The sequence below is a fragment of the Garra rufa genome, chromosome 20 (genome assembly GCF_049309525.1).
Source record: "Garra rufa chromosome 20, GarRuf1.0, whole genome shotgun sequence".
In the NCBI taxonomy this organism is placed as follows: Eukaryota; Metazoa; Chordata; class Actinopteri; order Cypriniformes; family Cyprinidae; genus Garra; species Garra rufa.
In genome coordinates this window covers 2,880,179-2,906,359 of record NC_133380.1, presented here as the reverse complement: position 1 = coordinate 2,906,359, position 26,181 = coordinate 2,880,179, and the positions used below count along the sequence as shown (strand labels likewise).

General features: G+C 34.6%; 1 protein-coding gene across 2 annotated transcripts; it reads right to left on the bottom strand.

The window, feature by feature from the left end:
* Positions 1-1,376: 1,376 nt before the first annotated feature.
* LOC141293304 (mitofusin-1-like) lies at positions 1,377-25,995 on the bottom strand. Of its 2 annotated transcripts, none has more exons than XM_073825324.1 (18): positions 25,911-25,995; positions 23,534-23,656; positions 23,267-23,402; positions 23,011-23,173; positions 21,268-21,392; positions 20,913-21,021; positions 18,169-18,276; positions 17,793-17,946; positions 15,231-15,298; positions 12,751-12,872; positions 12,479-12,605; positions 10,242-10,346; positions 8,846-8,948; positions 8,366-8,592; positions 6,795-6,968; positions 6,302-6,498; positions 1,937-2,071; positions 1,377-1,769 (listed from the first exon to the last, which is right to left on the bottom strand). In XM_073825324.1, exons 2-18 carry the CDS (start codon positions 23,646-23,648, stop codon positions 1,700-1,702), a joined length of 2,238 nt encoding a protein of 745 aa, XP_073681425.1. In that variant the 5' UTR covers positions 23,649-23,656; positions 25,911-25,995; the 3' UTR covers positions 1,377-1,699. The 2 variants fall into 2 exon arrangements, with proteins under 2 accessions (XP_073681425.1, XP_073681426.1); XM_073825325.1 differs by having other exon boundaries at positions 17,808-17,946.
* Between the last annotated feature and the right edge of the window lie 186 nt (positions 25,996-26,181).

Genomic DNA, 26,181 nt, shown 5'->3' with positions numbered 1-26,181 from the left:
ATGAATCACATATTTAATATTCGCGAAAACTTACCTCAGAAATTCCCGCCACTTTCTCTCAGAATCCCGGCGCGCCCTGCTTGAATAAAAAGCGCGCGAACGTCCGAACAAAAACGTCAACTGACAGGCTTTTTAGCAGGAGGTTTATACTTGCGTAAAATTAACTTGCGATCGCATTATTTGAAAATGAAACTAAAAACGACTTGTCTTGACAGCCACCTTAGAAGGAAAGTCTTCAAACCTGTGAAAGTGACACATTTTGGATTCAGAAAGGTAAGAAGATTGTTGCATCACTCCTAATAACCTCAATGTTCATCTGTAGAATATCTTACCTTGGATTAAACAATAGAAGTGTGACCCTGTAACACAAAATTGTAACAATAGCCAAAAATACATTGTATGGGTCAAAATTATCCATTTTTCTTTTAAGCCGAATATCATTAGGATATAAAGTAAAGATGTTCCATGAAGATATTTAGTAGATTTCCTACCATAAATATATCAAAACGTAATGTCTGATTAGTAATATGCTTTGCTAAGAACTTAATTTGGACAACTTTAAAGGTGATTTTATCAATATTTAGATTTTTTTTTTTTTGCACCCTAAAATTCTAGATTTTCAAATAGTTGTATCTCAGCCAAATATTGTCTTATCCTAACAAACCATATATAAATGGAAAGCTTATTTATTCATCGATTTTGAAAAATAAACTCCTAATTCTGAGAAATAAAGTCAGAATTGCATGATATAAATTTTCAGTTCTGAAAAATATATAATATTGTCCTATTCTAACAAACCATACATCAATGGAAAGCTTATTTATTCATCAATTCTGAAAAATTAACTGCTAATTCTGAGAAATAGTCACAATTCTAAGAAATAGTCAAAATTGCGTTATATAAATTCGCAATTCTGAAAAATATACAATATTGTCCTATTCTAATAAACCATACATCAATAAAAAGCTTATTTGTGCAGCTTTCAGATGATGTACCAGTCTCAGTTTACAAAAATGACCTTTGTGATTGGTTTTGTAGTCCAGGGTCACAAATTTAGAGTTTGTTTAACACAGCAATACAACAATTTAGTAATATTTAGTTCATTTTTAATCACATAGGAGGAGCTTTTACATTGGAATTTCAGGATATGGCATTTACATTTGTTTAGAAATGACAAAAAATTCATAAAGAGAATTTCAATACTGGGTTAGATTCATTGAAACTGCTACCAGGAAAGATAGAAAATAGGCTTCGTGATCAAAAGGCAAATCTACAAAATCTGAATTCCTCGTCTGATGACGCGAACTCGGTTTCTGAAGAAAAAGGCTCGGTGGAAAAAGGCTTGGTATTAAGTATAAAATAAAATTGTACTCCATTATGCCGAACCAAACAGCGAAACTGACTCCATTTCCAAACTCCAGCTTTTCACAGTTCACAAAATAGTGTTTTTAAGTTCAGTTCTGATGAAACTGCACCTCTGTACAGAAAAACCTCAACCAAAATACAGCACTGAAACCAGCTTTAATTCAAGAATACAAATTTTACAGTTAACTAGCAGTAACATTTTTCCCCTCTGCATTCCACGCAACATCTGGTGAGTTGAGAATTCCCCAAACAGCAGGGCGTAACGGGAGGGCGTACAGTATTTATGGGTTACATCACTTTCTGGAAGGAGCCGCGCGTCCGTGTGAACACAAAATCAGGGCTGAGGACGAAGATACTGCGAGCTGAAATCCTCCAACTGCTTTTCCAGAGCCGTGGCTTTATGTCTAAGAAAAGGAAATGTGTCCATTATTACAAACACCTCGATACGATCAACATTAGAGATGTGGAAACTTCATATTTTCAGAAAAATACAGAAGTCTCAAGATGCACTTGTTAACCAAATATTGCTTCTAAATACTCGATTGCCATTAGTAATGGCTCAAACACTGACCTGAGCACTTTGGATCGGTTCTGTACAGTTTCGAGCTTCTGGATCTTGTCGGTGAGCCGCTGGATGTCATTCTCCAGGTCCTTCTGAGTAACGTCAACTTGCTGGCAGAGTCGAGCAAACGTGCTGGCGATTTCCCTGTATCAGACACACAAGACGACTTTAACATACAGGAACTACATCATTTTCTATTTGCATGTACAGACTTGTATGACAGCATTTTAGAGCCATGTTAAAAAAAAAAATAAGATTACGAGATTAAAGTCTCAGAAAAACTCCCAAAGGAATGTCTATTATGTGTGTGAGCTAAATAAAAGTGGTTCCAGTTCAGTCTGTTAATAAATACCATATTCTTGATACTAAGCCGTTTCCACGAGTCCTTTAAAATGTACTCTTCCTCATCCCAGAAAGATGATGCAGGGCTCGCAAAATTTCTAAATCTCTGGTAGGTACTCTTCCGATTTTGGTAGCCCCAAATTTAATTTAACTAGCCCAAATAAAAAAAAGACAATTTTCTTTTTAAATATAGAAAATCAGATAGGAGTCTAAATGTCAATCAAAAATGTTTTCAATACACGAATGTAAACAAATGTCAAGCAAGGAATTTTATTTCACTATTAAGTTTATCCGCAGAATTTTAAAATATCAATTTAAAGGCAATTTCTTTATTTTGAAGAGCTGCACAAGTGAGTGGGGTTGGACAATGTACAATATAATAGGCCTACACGATTAATCGTTTGTAAGCCGAAATCGCGATTTGAAAGGGTGCGATTTTCAAATCTCAAGAGCTGCGATTGTTTCGATTGATTATCAAATGTGGTAACAAGCATAAAAGTCGTTTTTGACAGGTCGCTTCATGTGCATATTATGTCTTCATGCGTATATTACGTTTGATGCAGAGTTTAACCAATAGGGGGTATTTTAACACTGCATGTACTGTAGAGACATGCATGGGACGTATTTTTCAGTCCCGCTCCCCCAGAAATATATGTTCTCTCGTTCCGTTGTCGCCCCCGTGACATTCATGTTTTGTCCTGCTCCTGCCGGCAAAAGCCTGCATAAAAGCAACCTATATATAGATTTTTTTCAGTACATCAATTGAATTTACATGAAACAGTTCTGTAACATCTCGTAAGTTTCACAAGACCCCAGCATAAACGTTCCCGATAAAATATTTGTTATATAGACCATAGGTTGCGTTAGACTTTTTCATTGTCTGTCATTTTGACGGACAGGGTCGTAAAAATTCCGTCATAATCTATTATTACCCGTCATTTGAATTTTCATATTATAATAATACATTTAATTGCTTTTATTTTTGTTCAAATTTTCATTTTTAATAATGAACCTACAATGCAAGCATACTGTAGCCTATAGGTTTTTGCATTTATTCATGAAGGGAACAGATGAACAGAAACTGCGTTACTTTTTGTGTTCAATACCACACTCAGGAGTGACAAAAACAACAAAACATGCAGGACTGGGTAAAAAAAATCGATTTCTCGATTTGAATAGATTCTCATTTCTATAGACTAATATTTCTTAAATCCCAATCGATCTTTCGGTATATGCTGGTATATGTGTACATAGTGTGCCTCATTTGTTACTTTCGATATGAAAAATCTCAGATTTCAAATTCTGTCCATTTCGTTAGAAAATTCAAGTAATAAATACCGTTTTGGCGCTCTTTAATGTGGCGTGATAGATCGCTGTAGCCTTAACTGGGTACTGGTGTAATCAAACGCATAGCAAAGGATTCGTAAGAGTTTCTTTTTTGTTCTGGATAACATGCTGAGCGAACACTGGAGCGCATTTGCCACCAACTGGACAGGAGTGGGAACTACAGTTACAAATTACAATAGATCACCCTCTGTGTGGTGTATTCCGTCAAAGTGACGGACAGCCTTCAGATTTTTCCGTCACTGATTAAAACATTCCGTCAATGACGGAAAATTTTCGGTTAAGGCGACCTCTGATATAGACTAAGCATCAACATTCACAAACCACTGCATTTCTTAACAGAAAAGCCAGCATGAGCTACTGCGTGCATCCATACATCTTAGTTTGCGATCTCATAAAGCTCTAACACAATGAATATTATGCACAATGAATCTTTCACAATGTCTACACTTCGTGTGTTTTAATTCGTGAGCACGCAATATTCAGCACTGAGCAAGAATTTTTGAGCAGTGAGTGGATTCTAACTTAACCACCTCTGATGATGACTGCCTATCCTTGTGTTTACTAATCAGGACCTCAGAAGCCCTGTACTTTATGATTGCCCGTCGGACAGTCCGGTCAAACATTTTGGTAGCCCGACTGGAAAACACAATAGCCCCGGGACGTCAGGCTAGCGATTTTGCGAGCCCTGTGATGTGACTGTTCAGATGCAACAATATTCAAATTAATTTTGGTGGCTTGACAACTTCTCCTGGTGCTCACAATCTGGGCTTTTGCATGGCTAATATAGGCTATACTCACAAAATATTATAACTTCAATTTAAAGACTTTTCTCTAAGTATTGCGACTTTATTCTCATAGTATTTCAACCTTAATCTCGTAGTATTTCGACTTTATTTTTTTAGTATTTCAACCTTATTCTCGTTTTATTTCAACTTTATTCTCGCAGTTTTTCGACCTTAATCTAGAAATATTTTGACCTTAATCTTGTAGTTTTTTTAACTTTATTCTCGTAATATTTCACCTTTATTCTCGTAGCATTTCGACCTTAATCTCATAATATTTCAACTTCATTCTCGTAGTATTTCGACCTTAATCTAATAATAATTCGACCTTAATCTCGTAATATTTTGACCCTAATCTCGTAATATTTCGACTTTATTCTCATAATATTTGAACTTTATTCTTATAGTATTTCGACCTTAATCTCATAATATTTTGACTTTAATCGCGTAGTATTTTGACTTTAATCGCGTAGTATTTTGACTTTAATCGCATAGTATTTCAACTTTATTCTCGTGATATTTCGACCTTAATCTCGTAGTTTTTCAATTTTATTCTCGTAATATTTCGACCTTAATCTCGCAATATTTCGTCCATAATCCCGTAGTTTTTCAATTTTATTCTCATAATATTTTAACTTTAATCGCATAGTATTTTGACTTTAATCGCATAGTATTTCAACTTTATTCTCGTAGTATTTCGACTTTATTCTCGTAATATTTTGACCTTAATCTCGTAGTATTTCAATTTTATTCTCGTAATATTTCGACCTTATTCTCGCAATATTTCGTCCATAATCCCGTAGTTTTTCAATTTTATTCTCATAATATTTTAACTTTAATCGCATAGTATTTTGACTTTAGTCGCATAGTATTTCAACTTTATTCTCGTAGTATTTCGACTTTATTCTCGTGATATTTCGACCTTAATCTCGTAGTTTTTCAATTTTATTCTCGTAATATTTCGACCTTATTCTCGCAATATTTCGTCCATAATCCCGTAGTTTTTCAATTTTATTCTCATAATATTTTAACTTTAATCGCATAGTATTTTGACTTTAATCGCATAGTATTTCAACTTTATTCTCGTAGTATTTCGACTTTATTCTCGTAATATTTTGACCTTAATCTCGTAGTATTTCGACTTTATTTTTTTTTGTATTTTCAACTTCATTCTCACAGTATTTCAACTTTATTCTCGTGATATTTCGACCTTAATCTCATAGTTTTTCAATTTTATTCTCGCAATATTTCGACCATAATCCCGTAGTTTTTCAACTTTATTCTCATAATATTTGACTTTAATCGCGTAGTATTTTGACTTTAATCGCATAGTATTTCAACTTTATTCTCGTGATATTTCGACCTTAATTTCGTAGTTTTTCAATTTTATTCTCGTAATATTTCGACCTTAATCTCGCAATATTTCGTCCATAATCCCGTAGTTTTTCAATTTTATTCTCATAATATTTTAACTTTAATCGCATAGTATTTTGACTTCATTCTCACAGTATTTCAACTTTATTCTCGTGATATTTCGACCTTAATCTCATAGTTTTTCAATTTTATTCTTGCAATATTTCGACCATAATCCCGTAGTTTTTCAACTTTATTCTCATAATATTTTGACTTTAATTGCGTAGTATTTCAACTTTATTCTCGTAGTATTTCGACTTTATTCTCGTAACATTTCGACCTTAATCTCGTAGTATTTCGACTTTTTTTTTTTTGTATTTTCAACTTCATTCTCACAGTATTTCACCTTTATTCTCGTAGTATTTTTCGACTTTATTCTCATAATATTTTGACTTTAATTGCGTAGTATTTCAACCTTATTCTCATTGTATTTCAACTTTATTCTCGCAGTCAAATGGACTATATAAAATATGATATAAAAAATACTTACTGCTGCACTTGGTGGCTGCAGTTCGAACTGGTGAAACTAATGATCAATTGAAGTTTTTCAGTGGCATAATCCACAAACTGTTTCTTCAAGGCTCTTTCCTTGGCCTTAGTAGTCCAGGTGAGTCTTTCATACAGATACAAAACACCGTACAGACTCATAGAGAGAGCAATCAGACGCCAGCCAACTGTTCGCCACACCTAAGAGAAGATATAAAGATGAACTTGAACAATGCATTAATTTACAACCCCAGTAAATTAGGGGAGGTCATTTTATCCTGCAATTTGGTTCCAAATCTCAAGTGAAAATTGTCATTTTCACCTCCCTCTACAAAATAAACATGCATTACTCAGTAAATATACATCAGTGACATTCAATATTTTGGTTTTCTTCTTTGTTTATTTGCTCTTGCGGCCACACTTTAACACTAGGAACCACATTTATAAAATAGAGGTTACTCTAAGCATTAATGAGGAAGCAGTAAGGTAGTTCTCACCACTCCTCCAACGATGATCACGCTCATAGACGTGCGGGAGGTGACCGAGGCCAGGTTGTTCACCATAGACATCATGAGTTCTTCCTGTGCCAGCGATTGCTGATTCTGACCTTGAGCTCTGGGGACCTGAGACTGAACCACCGCTGGGGCTGAAGGGGTGGTCGGCGCCGTCAGCTGAGTACAAAACAACAATAGACCATTAGAGTTGTCACAATACCAAAATTTTGACTCTGATACGATACCTGACTAAAATAGGTTGATACTACTGTTGAACCAATACCATGACAAAAACATTGAACGAAAGTAAATGTAAATTAATAATAGATGATCCAAATGGAGGTTATAGTCATATCTATTTAAAAAAGAAAATTTAAAACAATAACACAGGACCATGGTGAGCAACTACTGAGTTTACAGGTATGTAAAGATTTTTCCAACTTTGATAAGAGCTAAAAGAATAAAGACAAATCTTATTTCATGAGATGGTCATATTATTGCACAATACTAATTTATATCATGATATAGTCATTTTTTGTTATTTGATCTTTGTTATTAATAATAAGAACTCAGATGCAATTAACAAACTACAAAATAAAATACAATACAATAAAACAAAGACATTAAATAAATAGGGCCCTAAATTGTTTTATTCCTAAATTCATTTTTTTTCGAGACTATTTTTTTTTATATTAATCAAAAAGCATGTCTAATTAATTAAAATCATGACCTAAAAGCAATTTTTTTAAAAAGTTTAACAGAAATTACATTTTAAGGTCTTATTAAATACATTTTATTTTCTCAAATTCAGATTTATTTTGATCCAATTATAAATTTTCTGCATTCCATTTTAATTAGTTTGATTAAATTTTAATAATCAAAAGCATGTCTAATTAATTTATAAGGATTAATTCGATTTTATAAAGAATTAATTATTTAAATTTCTTTTTTCCCCCCTTGTGTATTTACGATTTCTTGTAAATAAATTCTGGTAAATAATTAGTTTGCTAAATATTCCTTAAGTATTGTTTTAATAATATTTTTATTACTAGTAGTAGCACTATCATTACATTTAGTAATATTTCTGTCAAGTTAAACCGAACGTTTATTTTGACGGGTTTCAGTTTCTGTATAATGGACTTTCTTAATAATGTGCTTGTTGGCAAGTTTCGCCGCTAAATGCGGCTAAAGTAAACATTACGACTCATAATCCCACATCGAAGAGGGGCAGGACCAGTAAAGCTCATTTGCATTTAAAGGGAACATGCAATAAAATTAGTTGTTTTTTGCAAAGCTTTTTTTGACAAGGTAAAAGGGTGTTTTTTACACTACTATTGAGAATTTTTAATCAAAGTATATTATAGACTTTTTATTAAGACCCTAAAGAATCATATGAACTTGTGGAAATGCATCCAATGACCCCTTTAATCATAGGAACCTAAATAAACAGCGTTAATATGGCTCTAATTGTGATACTTTTTTAGTATTGGTATATCATGCAACACTATAGACCATTAAAAACATCTATTCAGACCAAAACATGAACAAACTCATCAGATTTTTGATATTTGTACCGGCAGGGTCTGATCCACCAGCATCAAGGCACGTTTGGCGTTGACGGGACCTAGGAAGCGGTGGACCAAAGCGGTCCAACCCAAAGAGAACTGGAACTCGATGTTCTCCTGAAAGTCTGAGCAGAGTGTGGCACAATTCAGGTCGTAGCTGAGCTCAAACTTCCTGCTGGGAATGAGCATGTGCAGCTGGTTCTGGACAGCAGAGGGCAGCAGAGGCTTCAGACACTCTGGAAGGACAATAAACAGGTATATCACTTATTTATCACTGCATAAACTGTCCATACAGTGGCTTTTATGGTTTAGAATCGCTTAATGAAGTATTCCAGAGTGCTTGACAACACAGTTGTGTTTGGAGGAATTACTTAAGTGACACTTCACCCATTATCAGAGATTGTCTATTATTAGGATTGTCACCTACTGGTGTTTATATATCAAATGCAGGTCACCGTTCCTGTTTCAGGACCTGCTGTTCTCACATACCCGTCATGTCTTGCTGAGACGACTGTACGGAGGCGTTTACGGCATTAGAACAGCGGAAGGCCAGATTCTTGCCCATGCCCTTCTCGATGTGGTTGAGAAGTTCCTGCAGAGGACGAACGGGTCAGATCAGGTACTGAATGAGATGATCATTTCTAAAGCTACAGAAATAAACTAAAATAATAAATAATATGAACAAAAAACTATTTTATACACATATAAAAGTCCAGGTGAGATTACTGAATGAGATTTCTCAAACAAAAAAATCAATAAAAAATAAACAACACTCATATTTTTTAAAGTAATAATTCTAATAATATACATTTTTATATTATACACACACACAGTTGAGGTCACAAGTTTAAACCCCCCTTTTAGAATCTTCTAAATTATTTTTCCAAAATAAGAGGGATCATACAAAATGCATGTTATTTTTTATTTAGTACTGACCTGAATAAGATATTTTACATAAAAGAAGTTTACGTATAGTCCACAAGAGAAAATAGTTGAATTTATAAAAATGACCCTGTTCAAAAGTTTACATACCCTTAATAATACTGTGTTGTAACCTGAATGATCCACAACTGTGTTTTGTTTAGTGATAGTTGTGTGTGAGTCTCTTGTTTGTCCTGAACAGTTAAACTGTCTGCTGTTCTTCAGAAAAATTCTTCAGGTCCCACAGACTATTTGGTTTTCCAGCATGTTTGTGTATTTGAACCCTTTCCAACAATAATTGTATCTTTTCACACTGAGGACAACTGAGGGACTCATATGCAACTATTACAGAAGGTTCAAACACTCACTGATGCTCCAGAAGGAAAAACCTTGCATTAAGAGCCGGGGGTGAAAATATTTTGGTTTTTAGAAACATGTAAGTATTTGCTGTAGCTTCTCAAGGACAGTACTAAATAAAAAATATATATGATATTTAGGCAAAATAAGAAAAATGTACACATCTTCATTCTGTTCAAAAGTTTTCACCCCCGGCTCTTAATGCATGGTTTTTCCTTCTGGAGCATCAGTGTTTGTGTTTGAACCTTCTGTAATAGTTGCATATGAGTCCCTCAGTTGTCCTCAGTGTGAAAAGATGGATCTCAAAATCATACAGTCATTGTTGGAAAGGGTTCAAATACACAAAAATGCTAAAAATAAAAAATAAAAGAATTTGTGGGACCTGAAGGATTTAACTGTTCAAGGAAAAAAAATGACTCATGAACAACTTTTTTTTTTTTTCACATTTGATGCTTAACATGAATCCATGTAAAGGATTTTGGACCAATAACTTTTTACTGTTGGCGACTTAAGTCTTATGCAAATACAAGAACATACAAAAATGTACTTAGTAGTAGGTCAACTCTGTTCATCCATTTAATTGTGACAGATCTATTATGACACTCACAGATTTGTAGATTTTGAGCACGTGAGGTGACGGGTGGAAATCTGCACGAAACTCGTCTATGAGCACAGACAGACGGCAGATCTCTTCCTCCATGGCGATCGACACCTAAAACACAAAAACTACATAGTCAGTCCTTCACATAACATTAAATCTGTAAATAAGAGAGCTGGTGCCCCCCAAAGGAATGTCTATTGGGTGTGTGAGCTGAATAAAAAGTTGTTCCTGTTCAGTCTGTTAATAAATATCATATCATAAATATTAAAATTCACTCTTCCTCATCCCAGTAAGATGGTGTAGCCGCTTAGACACAACAATATTCAAATAAATTTCAGTGACCTGGAATCTTCACCCAGCGCTCTCAAATTTACTCGACTTTACTTTCGCAGTATTCTGAATTCATTCTCGAATAATTTCGACTTCACTCTCGAAGCGTTTCGACTTCACTCTCGAAGCGTTCCGACTTCACTCTCGAAGCGTTTCGACTTCACTCTCGAAGCGTTCCGACTTCACTCTCGAAGCGTTCCGACTTCACTCTCGAAGCGTTCCGACTTCACTCTCGAAGCGTTCCGACTTCACTCTCGAAGCGTTCCGACTTCACTCTCGAAGCGTTCCGACTTCACTCTCGAAGCGTTTCGACTTCACTCTCGAAGCGTTTCGACTTCACTCTCGAAGCGTTCCGACTTCACTCTCGAAGCGTTCCGACTTCACTCTCGAAGCGTTCCGACTTCACTCTCGAAGCGTTTCGACTTCACTCTCGAAGCGTTCCGACTTCACTCTCGAAGCGTTTCGACTTCACTCTCGAAGCGTTTCGACTTCACTCTCGAAGCGTTCCGACTTCACTCTCGAAGCGTTCCGACTTCTCTCTCGAAGCGTTCCGACTTCACTCTCGAAGCGTTCCGACTTCACTCTCGAAGCGTTCCGACTTCACTCTCGAAGCGTTTCGACTTCACTCTCGAAGCGTTTCGACTTCACTCTCGAAGCGTTTCGACTTCACTCTCGAAGCGTTCCGACTTCACTCTCGAAGCGTTCCGACTTCACTCTCGAAGCGTTCCGACTTCACTCTCGAAGCGTTTCGACTTCACTCTCGAAGCGTTTCGACTTCACTCTCGAAGCGTTTCGACTTCACTCTCGAAGCGTTCCGACTTCACTCTCGAAGCGTTCCGACTTCACTCTCGAAGCGTTCCGACTTCACTCTCGAAGCGTTTCGACTTCACTCTCGAAGCGTTTCGACTTCACTCTCGAAGCGTTTCGACTTCACTCTCGAAGCGTTTCGACTTCACTCTCGAAGCGTTCCGACTTCACTCTCGAAGCGTTCCGACTTCACTCTCGAAGCGTTCCGACTTCACTCTCGAAGCGTTCCGACTTCACTCTCGAAGCGTTCCGACTTCACTCTCGAAGCGTTTCGACTTCACTCTCGAAGCGTTCCGACTTCACTCTCGAAGCGTTCCGACTTCACTCTCGAAGCGTTTCGACTTCACTCTCGAAGCGTTTCGACTTCACTCTCGAAGCGTTTCGACTTCACTCTCGAAGCGTTCCGACTTCACTCTCGAAGCGTTTCGACTTCACTCTCGAAGCGTTTCGACTTCACTCTCGAAGCGTTCCGACTTCACTCTCGAAGCGTTCCGACTTCACTCTCGAACCGTTCCGACTTCACTCTCGAACCGTTCCGACTTCACTCTCGAACCGTTCCGACTTCACTCTCGAACCGTTCCGACTTCACTCTCGAAGCGTTCCGACTTCACTCTCGAAGCGTTCCGACTTCACTCTCGAAGCGTTCCGACTTCACTCTCGAAGCGTTCCGACTTCACTCTCGAAGCGTTCCGACTTCACTCTCGAACCGTTCCGACTTCACTCTCGAACCGTTCCGACTTCACTCTCGAACCGTTCCGACTTCACTCTCGAACCGTTCCGACTTCACTCTCGAACCGTTCCGACTTCACTCTCGAAGCGTTCCGACTTCACTCTCGAACCGTTCCGACTTCACTCTCGAACCGTTCCGACTTCACTCTCGAAGCGTTCCGACTTCACTCTCGAAGTATTCCAACTTTACTCTTGAATCATCTTATTTTTTATTTACATCATAGAAAAAATAATTCATGGAGAATCATGTAAAGCCAAGCTGCTTCAGTCCACTAAGTGTTCAGTGGAAAATTACTATAGGTATCTTTAGATTTACTTATATTTTATTGCCCCGTCTTAACCTCGAAGTGACTAGTCAGTGGATTCCTCGGTTTTACCTTGTTTTTCACCTCCTCTGTGATAGTCTCGATTTTCTTCTTGATATCCTGGATGAGCAGGTTAAGTTGATTGCGAACAAAATCCAGTCTGTCAATCTGATACTCTCTCTCCTCCAGAGAAACCACCCTGAGATCAGACACAAAACATGTTATTATACGAGCAACGGTCACACGGGAAGTCAATAAACTTATTTAATACTCATAACTGTAATCGGTGTAGAATACTGGATCTTCTGGCACAATATTCCCAAAGTAAAGAGAAACAGACGCACCTCTTTTCCGCGGCGGCGATGTTGATTTGATCCATGATGTCTTTGACCGTTTCTGTGATCTGCTTTGCTCTGATTGTGTGCTGCTCAAACTTTGTTTTCACTGCTGAATGCGAGATACACTCCTGCGAGGTCATGCAACACACACACGCTACTGTAAAAGGAGCCGTCATAGCCGACTCTAAAGGGTTAAAGGTTCAAACCTGCTGCAGCCGTCAAACTAAAACAACAAATTAAGAGCAAAAACTGCAGCAAATCTAAACCCTAAACGTCAGCCACTCTCCAATTCATGTCACAGTAGCATGAAAACAGAACATAAAAGCAAATCATATTATTAAAACAACACAATGAATGCAAAAGGTGAACATGAAAACAATAGATTTTCCAAAGAAATTACAGTGAGGTCAAAAAGTCTCAGAGCACCACCAATTTTAAAAATAATCACAATTAATAATTAGTGTGATAATAAAATCAGGCTATGATTTAAGTAAATATTTGTAGGGCGTGTTTCATTTACATGCTCCTGTGGTTCTGCATCAAAATAAAATTCAATGGTTTATTGTATGAAAATGAAGAAATAAAGACAACTATAAATATTAGTATTGTAAAAAGAAATTATATTATATTATATCCTCATTTAGTTTTCTGGGCTTTTTTATTTTATGTTAAATATTTTTATTTAGATTTAATTAATAATATAATGAGTATATTTAGTACTTTTAAATATATCATTGTTTTTATTTAGCAATTGTAAAAGTTCATTACAATATTATCACAACATTAACGCCAAATTGTGCAACCTTACAAACAAGCACAGCAAACCTTTTTTTTCCTTTTTAAATCACATTTTAGTAATTTTTGTTTTTAATTTAGTAATAATATTTAGTAATATTATTCTGTTTATAATTTTTTTTATTTTAAAATATATTATTGTTTTATTTAGTAATTCTAATATGTATTTATTAATACTTACTACTTACATATTTACATATAACTTCAATATTAATATTATCGCATTAAGGCCAAATTGTGCATCCCTACAAACAAGCACAGCAAACCTGATTTTTTCTTCTTTAATTCTCATTTTAAATGGCAATTTAGTATTTTTTTTTTTTTCTGGTAATCATATTTAGTAATATTATTTTGTATTTTCAAATATATTATTGTTTTTATTTAGTAATTCTAATGGTTTTATTTAGTAATAATAATAATTATTATTATTATTCATATAATTACAATATTATTACCACATTTTGGCCAAATTGTCCAGCCCTACAAACAAGCACAACAAACCTGATTTTTTTCTTTTTCTTTTTTTTTCTTAAAATCATGCAACCCTATTACACTGTAAATTACTAATACTGTTGTTTTCTTGAACAATTGCTTTTTTGTTTTTCTTTCTTAAGTTCCTTTCTATAAAGGTGTCTGCTAAATGCATGAATGCAAAATGCTAGATTTTAATGTGGACTCATGTGGACTTCATTGTATTTCTTCTAAAACATATCAACAAAAGTGCATTTGTTTAAACCCAAAACAGAAACAGAGTGACCGGGCAAAATAAGTCCATCCATACTAAATGAACAGAAAGAAGAGGGTGAAACACAAATTCAAACTGAACTAAAGAAACAAATGTCCTCGCCTTAGTAAATCTAGACTTCAGCAATGACGACACAGATTGAGGAATACAGCCGCTTACGACGGCCGCTGAGAGAGACTGATGGGTTAAACTAACTAAACTTAACCAGATTAAACTCTGAACGCTGCTCAGAAACTGGAAATAATCATATGAGAAGGAGAGGAAAACCTCTATAAATCGCCTTGAAATGAAGCATTAATAGAAAAAAAAAATTAATGTGAATCTAACAAAGCCTTTCAAGCACCAAACAGCAAAACTGATAGAAAATAAAATGTTTTGGTTTTTTTTTCTTTAAAAAAAAAGTTAATTTTAAGACCAAAATCTCACCATGTCAATAGCTTTACGCAAAATACTATAATTTTGATTTTGAGGTGAAATATTACCTGGATATGCATATTTATTATCTTATACATAAATCGAAAAACATGCTCTACTCTCTAAAAAAACTGGTGCTGGTTAATAAGTTTCTTGCATTCCAGTGGTTTAGGCTAAGATAAGACACATGCTCTATATAATAAATATATAAACAATCATATTAGCTCTTTATCTACGCTTACTGCAGTTTTTAAGCCGTTATAAGCTGGACTGAGATTATATGAGCTGTAAACCGTTTCACCCACTGCTTACTGTAAACGTGAGTTTATTGATTTAGATCTGTTCTCATTTTCAAACCAGTTGAATTAATCAGTATTACTGATATTAAAATATGAGAATGGACCTAGATATTCAGGAAAGACCCAGGATTTCCACTGTCAACCGCAAGCTTCTAAGGAAGCTGCTAAATTCAAATACTATTTTGGTCTCCTTATAACCAGTGAAATCTGTTCCCATTGCGTCTCCCACTTGCCTCAAACAATCTCTCAAAGTTCTGGAACTCCTTCAGTCGCTCCTGAAAACCTTCAGCTAAAGCGCCTCCTATAAACAAAGACACACACACACACACACTTAACTTTACCAAGTTTTATAAACAAACAAAGAGGTTCCACAATGTATTTCATAGGAAACACACTTGGACCTTGTAGCATGTTAAGGGGCACCGTTTATGCGACAAAGCAATAACATTAGGGTAACCAGTAGTAGAAATATACTTATAAATATACTTAAAATATATATATAAAATAAAACATGTTATTCTCGTTAAATAAGTACTACGAGAATAAAGCCGAAATATTATGAGAACAAAGTCGAAATTACAAGAATAAAGTCAAAATGTTTAGAGAATAAAGTCAAAAATATCAGAATAATATCGAAATACTACAAAAATAGGAGAATAAAGTTGAAATACCACAAGAATAAAGTCAAAATGTTTTGAGAATAAAGTCAAAATGTTTTGAGAATAAAGTAAAAAATACGAGAATAAAGTCAAAATACTACAAAAATAAAGTAAAAAATATGAGAATAAAGTCGAAATGTTTCAAGAATAAAGTTGAAGTATTTCAAAAATTTTAATCATAGAAATTCAATAATAATAATATTTTGAGAATATAGCCTTTATTCTCAAATATCAACTTTATTCTCATTGAATTCCGGCTTTATTCTCGCAGAATTCTGGCTTTATTCTGGCAGTATTCCGGCTTTATTCTCCTAGTATATTGGCTTTTTTCTCGCAGTATTTCGGCTTTAATTTCGCTGAATTCCAACTTTATTTTCGCAGAATTCCAGCTTTATTCTCGCAGTATTCCAGCTTCATATCACAGAATTCCGGCTGTATTCTGGTAGTATTCCGGCTTTATTCTCGCAGTATTCTGACTTTATTCTAGCAGAATTCCGTCTTTATTCTGGTAGTATTCCGGCTTTATTCTGGCAGTATTCCGGCTTTATTCTGGCAGTATTCCGGCTTTATTCTGGCAGTATTCCGGCTTTATTCTGGCAGTATTCCGGCTTTATTCTAGCAGTATTTCGGCTTTATTCTCCTAGTATATTGGCTTTTTTTCTTGCAGTATTTCGGCTTTAATTTCGCTGAATTCCAACTTTATTTTTCGCAGAATTCCAGCTTTATTCTTGTAGAATTCTGGCTTTATTGTCGCAGTATTCCGGCTTCATATCACAGAATTCCGTCTTTATTCTCGCAGTATTCCGGCTTTATTCTTGCAGAAGTCCGGCTGTATTCTCGCAGTATTCCGGCTTCATATCACAGAATTCCGGCTGTGTTCTCACAGTATTCCGGCTTTATTCTCGCAGTATTCCGGCTTCATATCACAGAATTCCGGCTGTATTCTCACAGTATTCCGGCTTTATTCTCGCAGTATTCTGACTTTATTCTAGCAGAATTCCGTCTTTATTCTGGTAGTATTCCGGCTTTATTCTGGCAGTATTCCGGCTTTATTCTGGCAGTATTCCGGCTTTATTCTGGCAGTATTCCGGCTTTATTCTGGCAGTATTCCGGCTTTATTCTAGCAGTATTTCGGCTTTATTCTCCTAGTATATTGGCTTTTTTTCTTGCAGTATTTCGGCTTTAATTTCGCTGAATTCCAACTTTATTTTTCGCAGAATTCCAGCTTTATTCTTGTAGAATTCTGGCTTTATTGTCGCAGTATTCCGGCTTCATATCACAGAATTCCGTCTTTATTCTCGCAGTATTCCGGCTTTATTCTTGCAGAAGTCCGGCTTTATTCTCGCAGTATTCCGGCTTCATATCACAGAATTCCGGCTGTGTTCTCACAGTATTCCGGCTTTATTCTCGCAGTATTCCGGCTTCATATCACAGAATTCCGGCTGTATTCTCACAGTATTCCGGCTTTATTCTCGCAGTATTCTGACTTTATTCTAGCAGAATTCCGTCTTTATTCTGGTAGTATTCCGGCTTTATTCTGGCAGTATTCCGGCTTTATTCTGGCAGTATTCCGGCTTTATTCTGGCAGTATTCCGGCTTTATTCTGGCAGTATTCCGGCTTTATTCTCCTAGTATATTGGCTTTTTTTCTTGCAGTATTTCGGCTTTAATTTCGCTGAATTCCAACTTTATTTTTCGCAGAATTCCAGCTTTATTCTTGTAGAATTCTGGCTTTATTGTCGCAGTATTCCGGCTTCATATCACAGAATTCCGTCTTTATTCTCGCAGTATTCCGGCTTTATTCTTGCAGAAGTCCGGCTTTATTCTGGCAGTATTCCGGCTTCATATCACAGAATTCCGGCTGTATTCTCACAGTATTCCGGCTTTATTCTCGCAGTATTCTGACTTTATTCTAGCAGAATTCCGTCTTTATTCTAAAAGTATTTCTACTTTTTTTCTCGAAGTATTTTGACTTCATTTTCAAAGTATTTTGACATTCTTCAAAACATCTTTTTTGTGTTCAGTACAGTTTCAAAACAACATGAGTGTGACAATTTAATTAAACTCTTTGAATACCCAAATCTGATTGCCATCCGCTAGATGCTGGCTCGTGAACCCATCAGGATCACGCTCTTACCCGTCTCTGGCATACCCTGCGCCCGTTGCATCCGCGAGTTCAGCACCTCCTTCGCAGATACGAAGAAAATACGTTTTGGCGCTTGTGCGCGATCCACCACCTTCAGCTCCTCCACCAGGAAGTTGACGCACCTGTCCGTGTGCTGCTTTCTCACCTGAAACCAAATGAACAACCACAAATTAATGACATATTTACAGAGTAGTCAACCACTATAGTTTTTATGTTGACCAATGCCGATGACAACATCTTAGACAGCAGGATGACTGATATTCACATTTTTACTTAATTTACTATATTATTATAATTGAAAATGAATAAATATGGGAAAAAGATATATTGGTCGACCTCTAAGCCGTAGTAAGCCAAATAAACTCACATCCTCCATGTATTCCGGTTCGGCAGCAGAAGCGTCCCAGCGATTGTTCAGGATGAAGATGTTAGGCTTTGACAGGCGTTCATTGACCTTGTGGAAGAAATGCTTCTCCTTTAAAAAGAAATAAATAACAAAGAGGTTGAGTCACTAGAGGTTGTATGGTGGAAAGACTACTGAACACAAACACACACACATGCTGGCAGCATAAAGACAACAACGCGTGTTCACTTTTATCTTATCAGCTGTTGAGCAGCAATAAACTAGAGCATTAAATCAGTACGGCACTTGAAGAACACGCACTTAAACAGAGAACTACAGGAACATATGGACATCAAATGAGAAATAATGTGAAATATCCGAAATATTGATTCTAATTTCAGGCTCTTTTTCTAAAAATGCATTAAAAAATAAATGTAGCTTACACATTTATTTATGCTTACATTTCACTGTACTTTTATTTACTGCAACATTTCATGACATCATTGTATAGATTTCATTTAATCTGCTAAATCTTTGCGTATGTATACATTAAGCTACAATAAATGTTTCAAGTGATACACTGTAACATTGTTTGTCACATGACCTCCTTTCTCAATGTCAAAGAGTGTTTCCAACAACTTTAACTATATTTCCATGTAAAATAGGATACAAGCTATAAAAAAGAAAGAAATGTCATCATAAAAGTCATAAAAAGTGTCAGTTAAATAACAGAATGGAGCCAGGCGATTGGAAAGTAGGGACTGAGAACTAAGATTAATCTGTGATGTTGTACATTTTGGCAAATGTTTTGAAAATAAGTGAATAAATTCGGAATGTTTCGAGAATAAAGTCGGAATGTTTCGAGGATAGAGCCGTAATGTTTCAAAGATAGAGTCGGAATGTTTCGAGAAAAGAGCCAGAATGTTTTGAGAATAGAGACGGAATGTTTCGAGAATAGAGCCGGAATGTTTCGAGAAAAGAGCCGGAATGTTTCGAGAATAGAGCCGGAATGTTTCGAGAATAGAGCCGGAATGTTTCGAGGATAGAGCCGGAATGTTTCAAAGATAGAGTCGGAATGTTTCGAGAAAAGAGACGGAATGTTTCGTGAATAGAGTCGGAATGTTTCGAGAATAGAGACGGAATGTTTCGTGAATAGAGTCGGAATGTTTCGAGAAAAGAGACAGAATGTTTTGAGAATAGAGACGGAATGTTTTGAGGATAAAGTCGGAATGTTTTGAGAAAAGAGCCGGAATGTTTCGAGAATAGAGCCGGAATGTTTCGAGAAAAGAGCCGGAATGTTTCGAGAATAGAGCCGGAATGTTTCGAGGATAGAGCCGGAATGTTTCAAAGATAGAGTCGGAATGTTTCGAGAAAAGAGCCAGAATGTTTCGAGAATAGAGACGGAATGTTTCGTGAATAGAGTCGGAATGTTTCGAGAATAGAGTCGGAATGTTTCGAGAATAGAGTCGGAATGTTTCGAGGATAGAGCCGGAATGTTTCAAAGATAGAGTCGGAATGTTTCGAGAAAAGAGCCAGAATGTTTCGAGAATAGAGACGGAATGTTTCGTGAATAGAGTCGGAATGTTTCGAGATTAGAGTCTGAATGTTTCGTGAATAAAGTCTGAATGTTTCGAGAATGAAGTCGGAATGTTTCGTGAATAAAGTCGGAATGTTTCGAGAATAGAGTCGGAATGTTTCGTGAATAGAGTCGGAATGTTTCGAGAATAAAGTCGGAATGTTTCGAGAATGAAGTCGGAATGTTTCGAGAATGAAGTCGGAATGTTTCAAGAATACAGTCGAAATGCTTTGAGAATGTTTTGAGAATAAAGAGATTTTCAAAATTACGAGAATTAAGTCCAAATTATGAGAATAAAGTCCAAATTATGAGAATAAAGTCCAAATTATGAGAATAAAGTCCAAATGTTTAAAGAATGTCAAAATGTTTCGAATTTTTTTTTTGAAAAAGTCTAAATGTTTCAAGAATAAGGTAGAAAAAGTAAAAAAAAAAATTGAGAATAAAGTCGAAATTATGAGAATAAAGTGGAAATGTTTCAAGAATTCAATCATAGCATTTAAAGAAATGAATGTCTCACTGTAATCAGAAAGATAATTGACTCACATGCCGCTTAAACTGAAGCGAATACAGTGATCTTTTCAGTGATACCGTTTTTTTTAAAGCTGAGACTTTGGAATATCTTCCGGTGCTCCCAATCCAGGACATTTGTGTGTGCAACAGGATACAATATACTCTCAAAATATCATAACTTTAATCTTATAATTTCTACAAATTATTTCTCATAATTTCGATGTTATTCTCAAAATATTTAGATTTTATTCTCAAAATACTACGACTTTAATTTTGTTTTTAAGTTGTTGTTTTTTTTTTACGTAAAACGCCGTCATAGGTTTTGGCCTGTTTTTCCATGAAGAAGAGTTCTAGGATTGCTGCCTGATGATTTATAATGGGGTGTTTATCTACCCTTTAGGAAACCCCCCCTGAGAGAGGCCCTGAAATCCACTGAAGCGTCCTGGGACAGCAGGCATGTGGGTATGAGCAGAGTTCACTCTAAATTCTTCTGAACGGCACGCAACCAAACTCTGAGCTACCGCATACTTTCCCATATTAGCACACTCCAAACACTTCACAACATGTGACAGCTCCAGACCGCTCCAGTCCGATTAATGTTTGACTGTTCATAACCCAGCGCTGAGCTGACACTCTCAGTGTTCACTTCTCACGCTTTGCGCACTGCATGCTTACAACTCACCGTGTTCATGAGTGTAGATTCAGAGTTTGCCACCAACACAAACACATCCGCGTCCAGACAGAACTTGTCGATCCAGCTGTCCAGCTGTGTGGTGACGTCAGTTCCAGGACTGAAAGAAAACATTTAATCATCTGTAAATCCTGAAAAATAAAATGCATCACCATTTCCACAAAAAATAGGAAGCAGCACAACTGTTTTATCATAAGTTAATCACCTAATTATACTCAGTTATATTAAGGATGTGCTGCTGTTGACAGCTTAGTAACACTAGGATTGTAATTATGAGTGGATCTTCAGATTAATTTACTGCATGTTAGACATACAAACTTGACTTTTGACTGGGACTGAAGTTTACCTGTCCACCAGAACCAGGTCGTCTCTGAGCAAAGCACACTTTGTTTTGGGCCAGAACACTTTGACCAGACAGCCGGCATCCAGACTCTCATCCATATGTAGTGCGTGCGCCAACTGATTTACCGTCTGCAGAGAAAAAGATACTAGTATTATTTTTGCATTAGTAACACTTGTGCCTGTGCAAAATGTGATCCATTTGTGTTTATTTTTAACCTAAATTCTGCATTTTCATTTTTTTAATGGCTTAATTTAATTTCAATCACTAGAACGTACATCTTATAAATTGATTATATAAAATTTTTACATTTTTTTTTTATTAATTACATGAGATATTTTTTATTTTCAAACTTTTAATTCTTTTGCAAATTCTATGAATTCCTGGATTCCATCTTCCATTTTAATAATCAAAAAGCATATCTTTTCAATTGATTTCAAGATCAACTTTTGCAATCTAATATTAATTTTTAACTTTAACAATAATAGGGGTCTTCAAACTTTGAGAAATATTATTTATTTGACTTATTCCCCCCCAAATTCGGTGTTTTCTGCGTTATTTTTTTTCTGGATTCTGGATTTCTGGATTAACAATTATAGATGTTAGTATTATTTTTTCAAATTAAACCAAACCCTTATTTCGGCAGGCTATTTTAATAAATATTAATTTATTTGTTGATTTACTTATTTTAATTTTTATATTATTATTGTTACATTATTAAAAAAATCAGTATTAAATATTATTATATTTAAAATATTAATAATTATTATGTTTTGTGTGTATATTAGGAGTGTAACGATATGCACGATAGGTATCCCGATATTGGGTTCACGGTACGATATGCATCATAATATTTAACAAAAATTAAAACATGAAACTGAAAATCATATAAAAGATTTATTTCGAAAAATAAACAAACTTTCTTAGTTGTACATACAAGGTCACATTTCAAGGTTTAATAAAAACCTTCCGTATTCAAATTAACAACTGAATAGGTCTGTCACTGAAAAAAGGCTTTACGCATGTTCTGGATTTTTTCTTTAGGAGTTTCTCCGTTTTTTTATGGATCATACAGCTCCATTATAGCCTATTTTAAATGATCTTGATCATGTTTTCAACACATGCGCTCAGTGAAATGTTCTTTTGGTTGTTAATAAAAAAAAAATGCTGCTTATAAAAAGATTAAATATTTGTTATCTTTGGAGGTTCTTGACACGAAGAGTCGTAAATGCTTTAAAAAGTGTAAGATATTTAGGCCACTTTGCCATCGCAATCACTTAAATAAAGAGAATGAATGAATATGTGACCCTGGACCACAAAACCAGTCTTAAGTCGCTGGGGTATATTTGTAGCAATAGCCAAATTTTGAAGGTAAAATACCCCACTGATATCGGCCGATACTCAGAATTTTTGGTATCGGATCGGTTTTGAAAAAATGGTATCGTTGCATCCCTAGCCATTTAAATACATAAAAAAAAAATTTTTTTTTTTTTTTTGTGTATTTATTTATTTATTTTTATTATTATTATTACAACTTCTACTATTATTATAAGTTAATACTATTTCTTCAAGTTAAACCAAACCCCACATATCACTCATTGCACAACCCTACTTTTGATTTATTCTTCTAAATTTCACCAAATTCCTTCACATTCTGCTTTATACAGTAAACTTCATTTTACTGGACTCATGTTTTTCTAGAAATCACAGGGCCCCGATTGAGTAAATTCTGAGAGAAATTGACCATACCTTGATGCTTTTCTCCTCCTCGGACCCTTCGGTCTTGAGAAAGGCCTTGTCTTCATCCGTTCCCTCCACGCTCAGGAAGCAGTTAGTGGTGTGTCCGATGCCGCTGGGAAGCACACGATCGCGCAGCATGGCGTTGACAACTGTGCTCTTGCCATTGCTTGTTCTACAATAAAAAAAACAGAGGACGTTTATAGAATTTATATTATTGAAGTGAAACACTTATTTGATGCAACTTGCGGTCAAACTCAAAACCCACCTGCCGAAAAAGGCCACCTTCATGTGGTCGCGAGCTAAAACTGCTTTAATTTTGGAGAGTTTGTCTGTGTACTCCTTGATCTGAGCCAACTGGCTCTTGTTTGCGATATTCTCCAATGACTCATTATTACAGGTTTCTTTTGAGACGGAAACAAAACACATGCAAATACATTACAATAGTTAAACTTTGACCACTAACAGACATCACTAAACGATCTTGCGCATTTCTAATGGAGGATTTGTGGGATATTTTTAAAATTCAGTTTACCTTCTACAAATTCAGAGCCTTCCTGAACGTAAACTAACAGCTGCTCAAAAACCTCGCCGATCTTCTTTTTGGCCAGAACAAAGCGCTTTAACGGAGAAGGATCTGACTGGTCCATTTCCACACCTGTGTGGAGAATATTTCACAAACATTCGGTGAGAATCGGATGAGATCAGGAAAAGGGTTATGGAGATTGTACAAAATATTTAAATCACATAAAATAAAAGAAACAAGAATGTTTTTAAAAACATGATTTTATTTTAACTGGGCTAGTTGCCCAGTCAGCATTTCTTATTTTTGTTTAGGTTAAGCTGAAGTACTATAAATAAATTAATAAACTGAAATAAAAAATAGTAATACAAATAATAAAATAATAATATTAAAAGCATACAGACATTAAAACATTAAATTAAATGATCAAAAAAACTTTATACTAAACCTTAAGTAATAAAAATATCTAATTCTAGTGATTTCATAAAATTTTTACATAATTTAATGTTTTTTCCCCCAAATTCTACTAATTTAAAATTGTCTGTATTTTCCTAATAAAATAAATAAAGTTCTAAATAAAAGTTATTTATTTTCAAACTTTTTTATTTTTTCCCCAATGTTTTAATCATCAAAAAGTAAATCTTTTTTAAATGATTTCTTGATCAACTTTTGCAATTTAATAATTTATTTAAATTTTAACAATAAGAGAGGTCTTCAAAATCAAACTTTGAAAAGTTTTATTCATTTATTTATTTTAAAAAATATATTTTGTTTTCAGTTGAATTAATACAAGTTGCTCTGTCAGCATTTCTTATTTTTGTTTAGGTTAAGTTGAAGTACTATAAATAAATAAATTGAAATAAATAATAATAATAATAATAATAATAATAATAATAATAATAATATTAAAGTATACATAAAAAATAATATTAAAAGTATGCATTTAAAAATAAATAAAAGTTATAAAAACACACATCAAAATTAACTTAAATAATAGAAACCCTATTTAATACAACTTTTACATAATTGTTATATTTTTTTTTATTTATTTATTTATTCAGTTCAATTAATATTAGTTGCCCAGTCAGCATTTCTTATTTTTGTTTAGGTTAAGTTGAAGTACTATAAATAAATAAATTGAAATAAATAATGATGATGATAATAATAATAATAATAATAATAAAATAATAATATTAAAGTATACATAAAAAATAATATTAAAAGTATGCATTAAAAGATAAATAAAAGTTATAAAAACACACATCAAAATTAACTTAAATAATAGAAACCCTATTTAATACAACTTTTACATAATTGTTATATTTTTATTTTTATTTTTTTCAGTCAAATTAATATTAGTTGCCCAGTCAGCATTTCTTATTTTTGTTTAGGTTAAGTTGAAGTACTATAAATAAATAAATAAACAAAGTGAAATAAATAATAATATTAAAAGTATACAGACAGACATAATTTTTTTTATAAAATTATAAAAACACATCAAAATTACTAAAACTATACTAAAATTATACTAAACAATATAAAATTCAATATATAAACAAAAACTATAACAGTCCATTACTGAAGACTAAAATTCATCACTAAAGGAGACAAGTTCAGGAGACATTATTATAGATTATCATAATTTTATTTACTCACTCTTATCTTCAAGACCTTTACATCAGAGCCAAAAACTGCAAATACATTTTTTTTTTATCAAGGTTAAAATCTGGAAACTCATTTTATTATAAATAATCAGAGCATTACATTTTTGGGGGACATGTGCAATTATACTACCAGTGTATTATTTACCAAGTACTTTGGAGTACCATGTAAATACCATGGTATATTAATATGGTAAACAATGAGTACCGTGTTTTTCCATGACGAATGAATTATACAAAAATCTCTGTCATGCACGAATACAAAAGTGAAAGTGACATGATTATTCATGCGGTATTACAGTAACGTCTGTAAAAGGTCTTAAAAGTCAGTTAAATCTGGTGACTTCCAGAGTAAAAAATGAATCTAAACACGATGTTTATATAATCTAATCAAAAACACGAGTATAAAGCAGAAAAGAAGATTAGAAAGCTGCAAGATATATTTAATAACCACATTTATAAACTCTAGCATGTTAAAACGAATATTTATTTACGTTAACCTCATTAAGACTGATTAATTTGCTTTCTGGTATTTCCAAAGCAGATGTTAACGTTAATAATCTAACGTTAGCAACTGAACTGTCAGATGTTTGTAGAGGTGACATGAGCCTTTAGCTTTAGCGCACGACACTAATCATAAATATCTGATTTCAATCAGTAGCTTTCGTTATTTATATCGATATTATTGCATAATCACCGTTATAAAACAGATTAATCATACATCTTACCCGATCACAGGACTGTTAAATCCTCTCCTGTCATGACAAACAGACATACAGCCGCAGCCGCTACTCACTGCCGACACTGGACCGGAAGATTTCAAAATAAAAGCCCTAGACGTGCATGCAAATTTCAAAATAAAAGTCTCACACCGTTCCTCCAAAAATAAAATTATAAACTTATGTAACATTACTGTTTTTTTTTCTCGGATATTTTAAAATATTATTTGCAAATAGTTCCATACTAGAATTAGACCTAACATTTCCTGTACCATTCTAT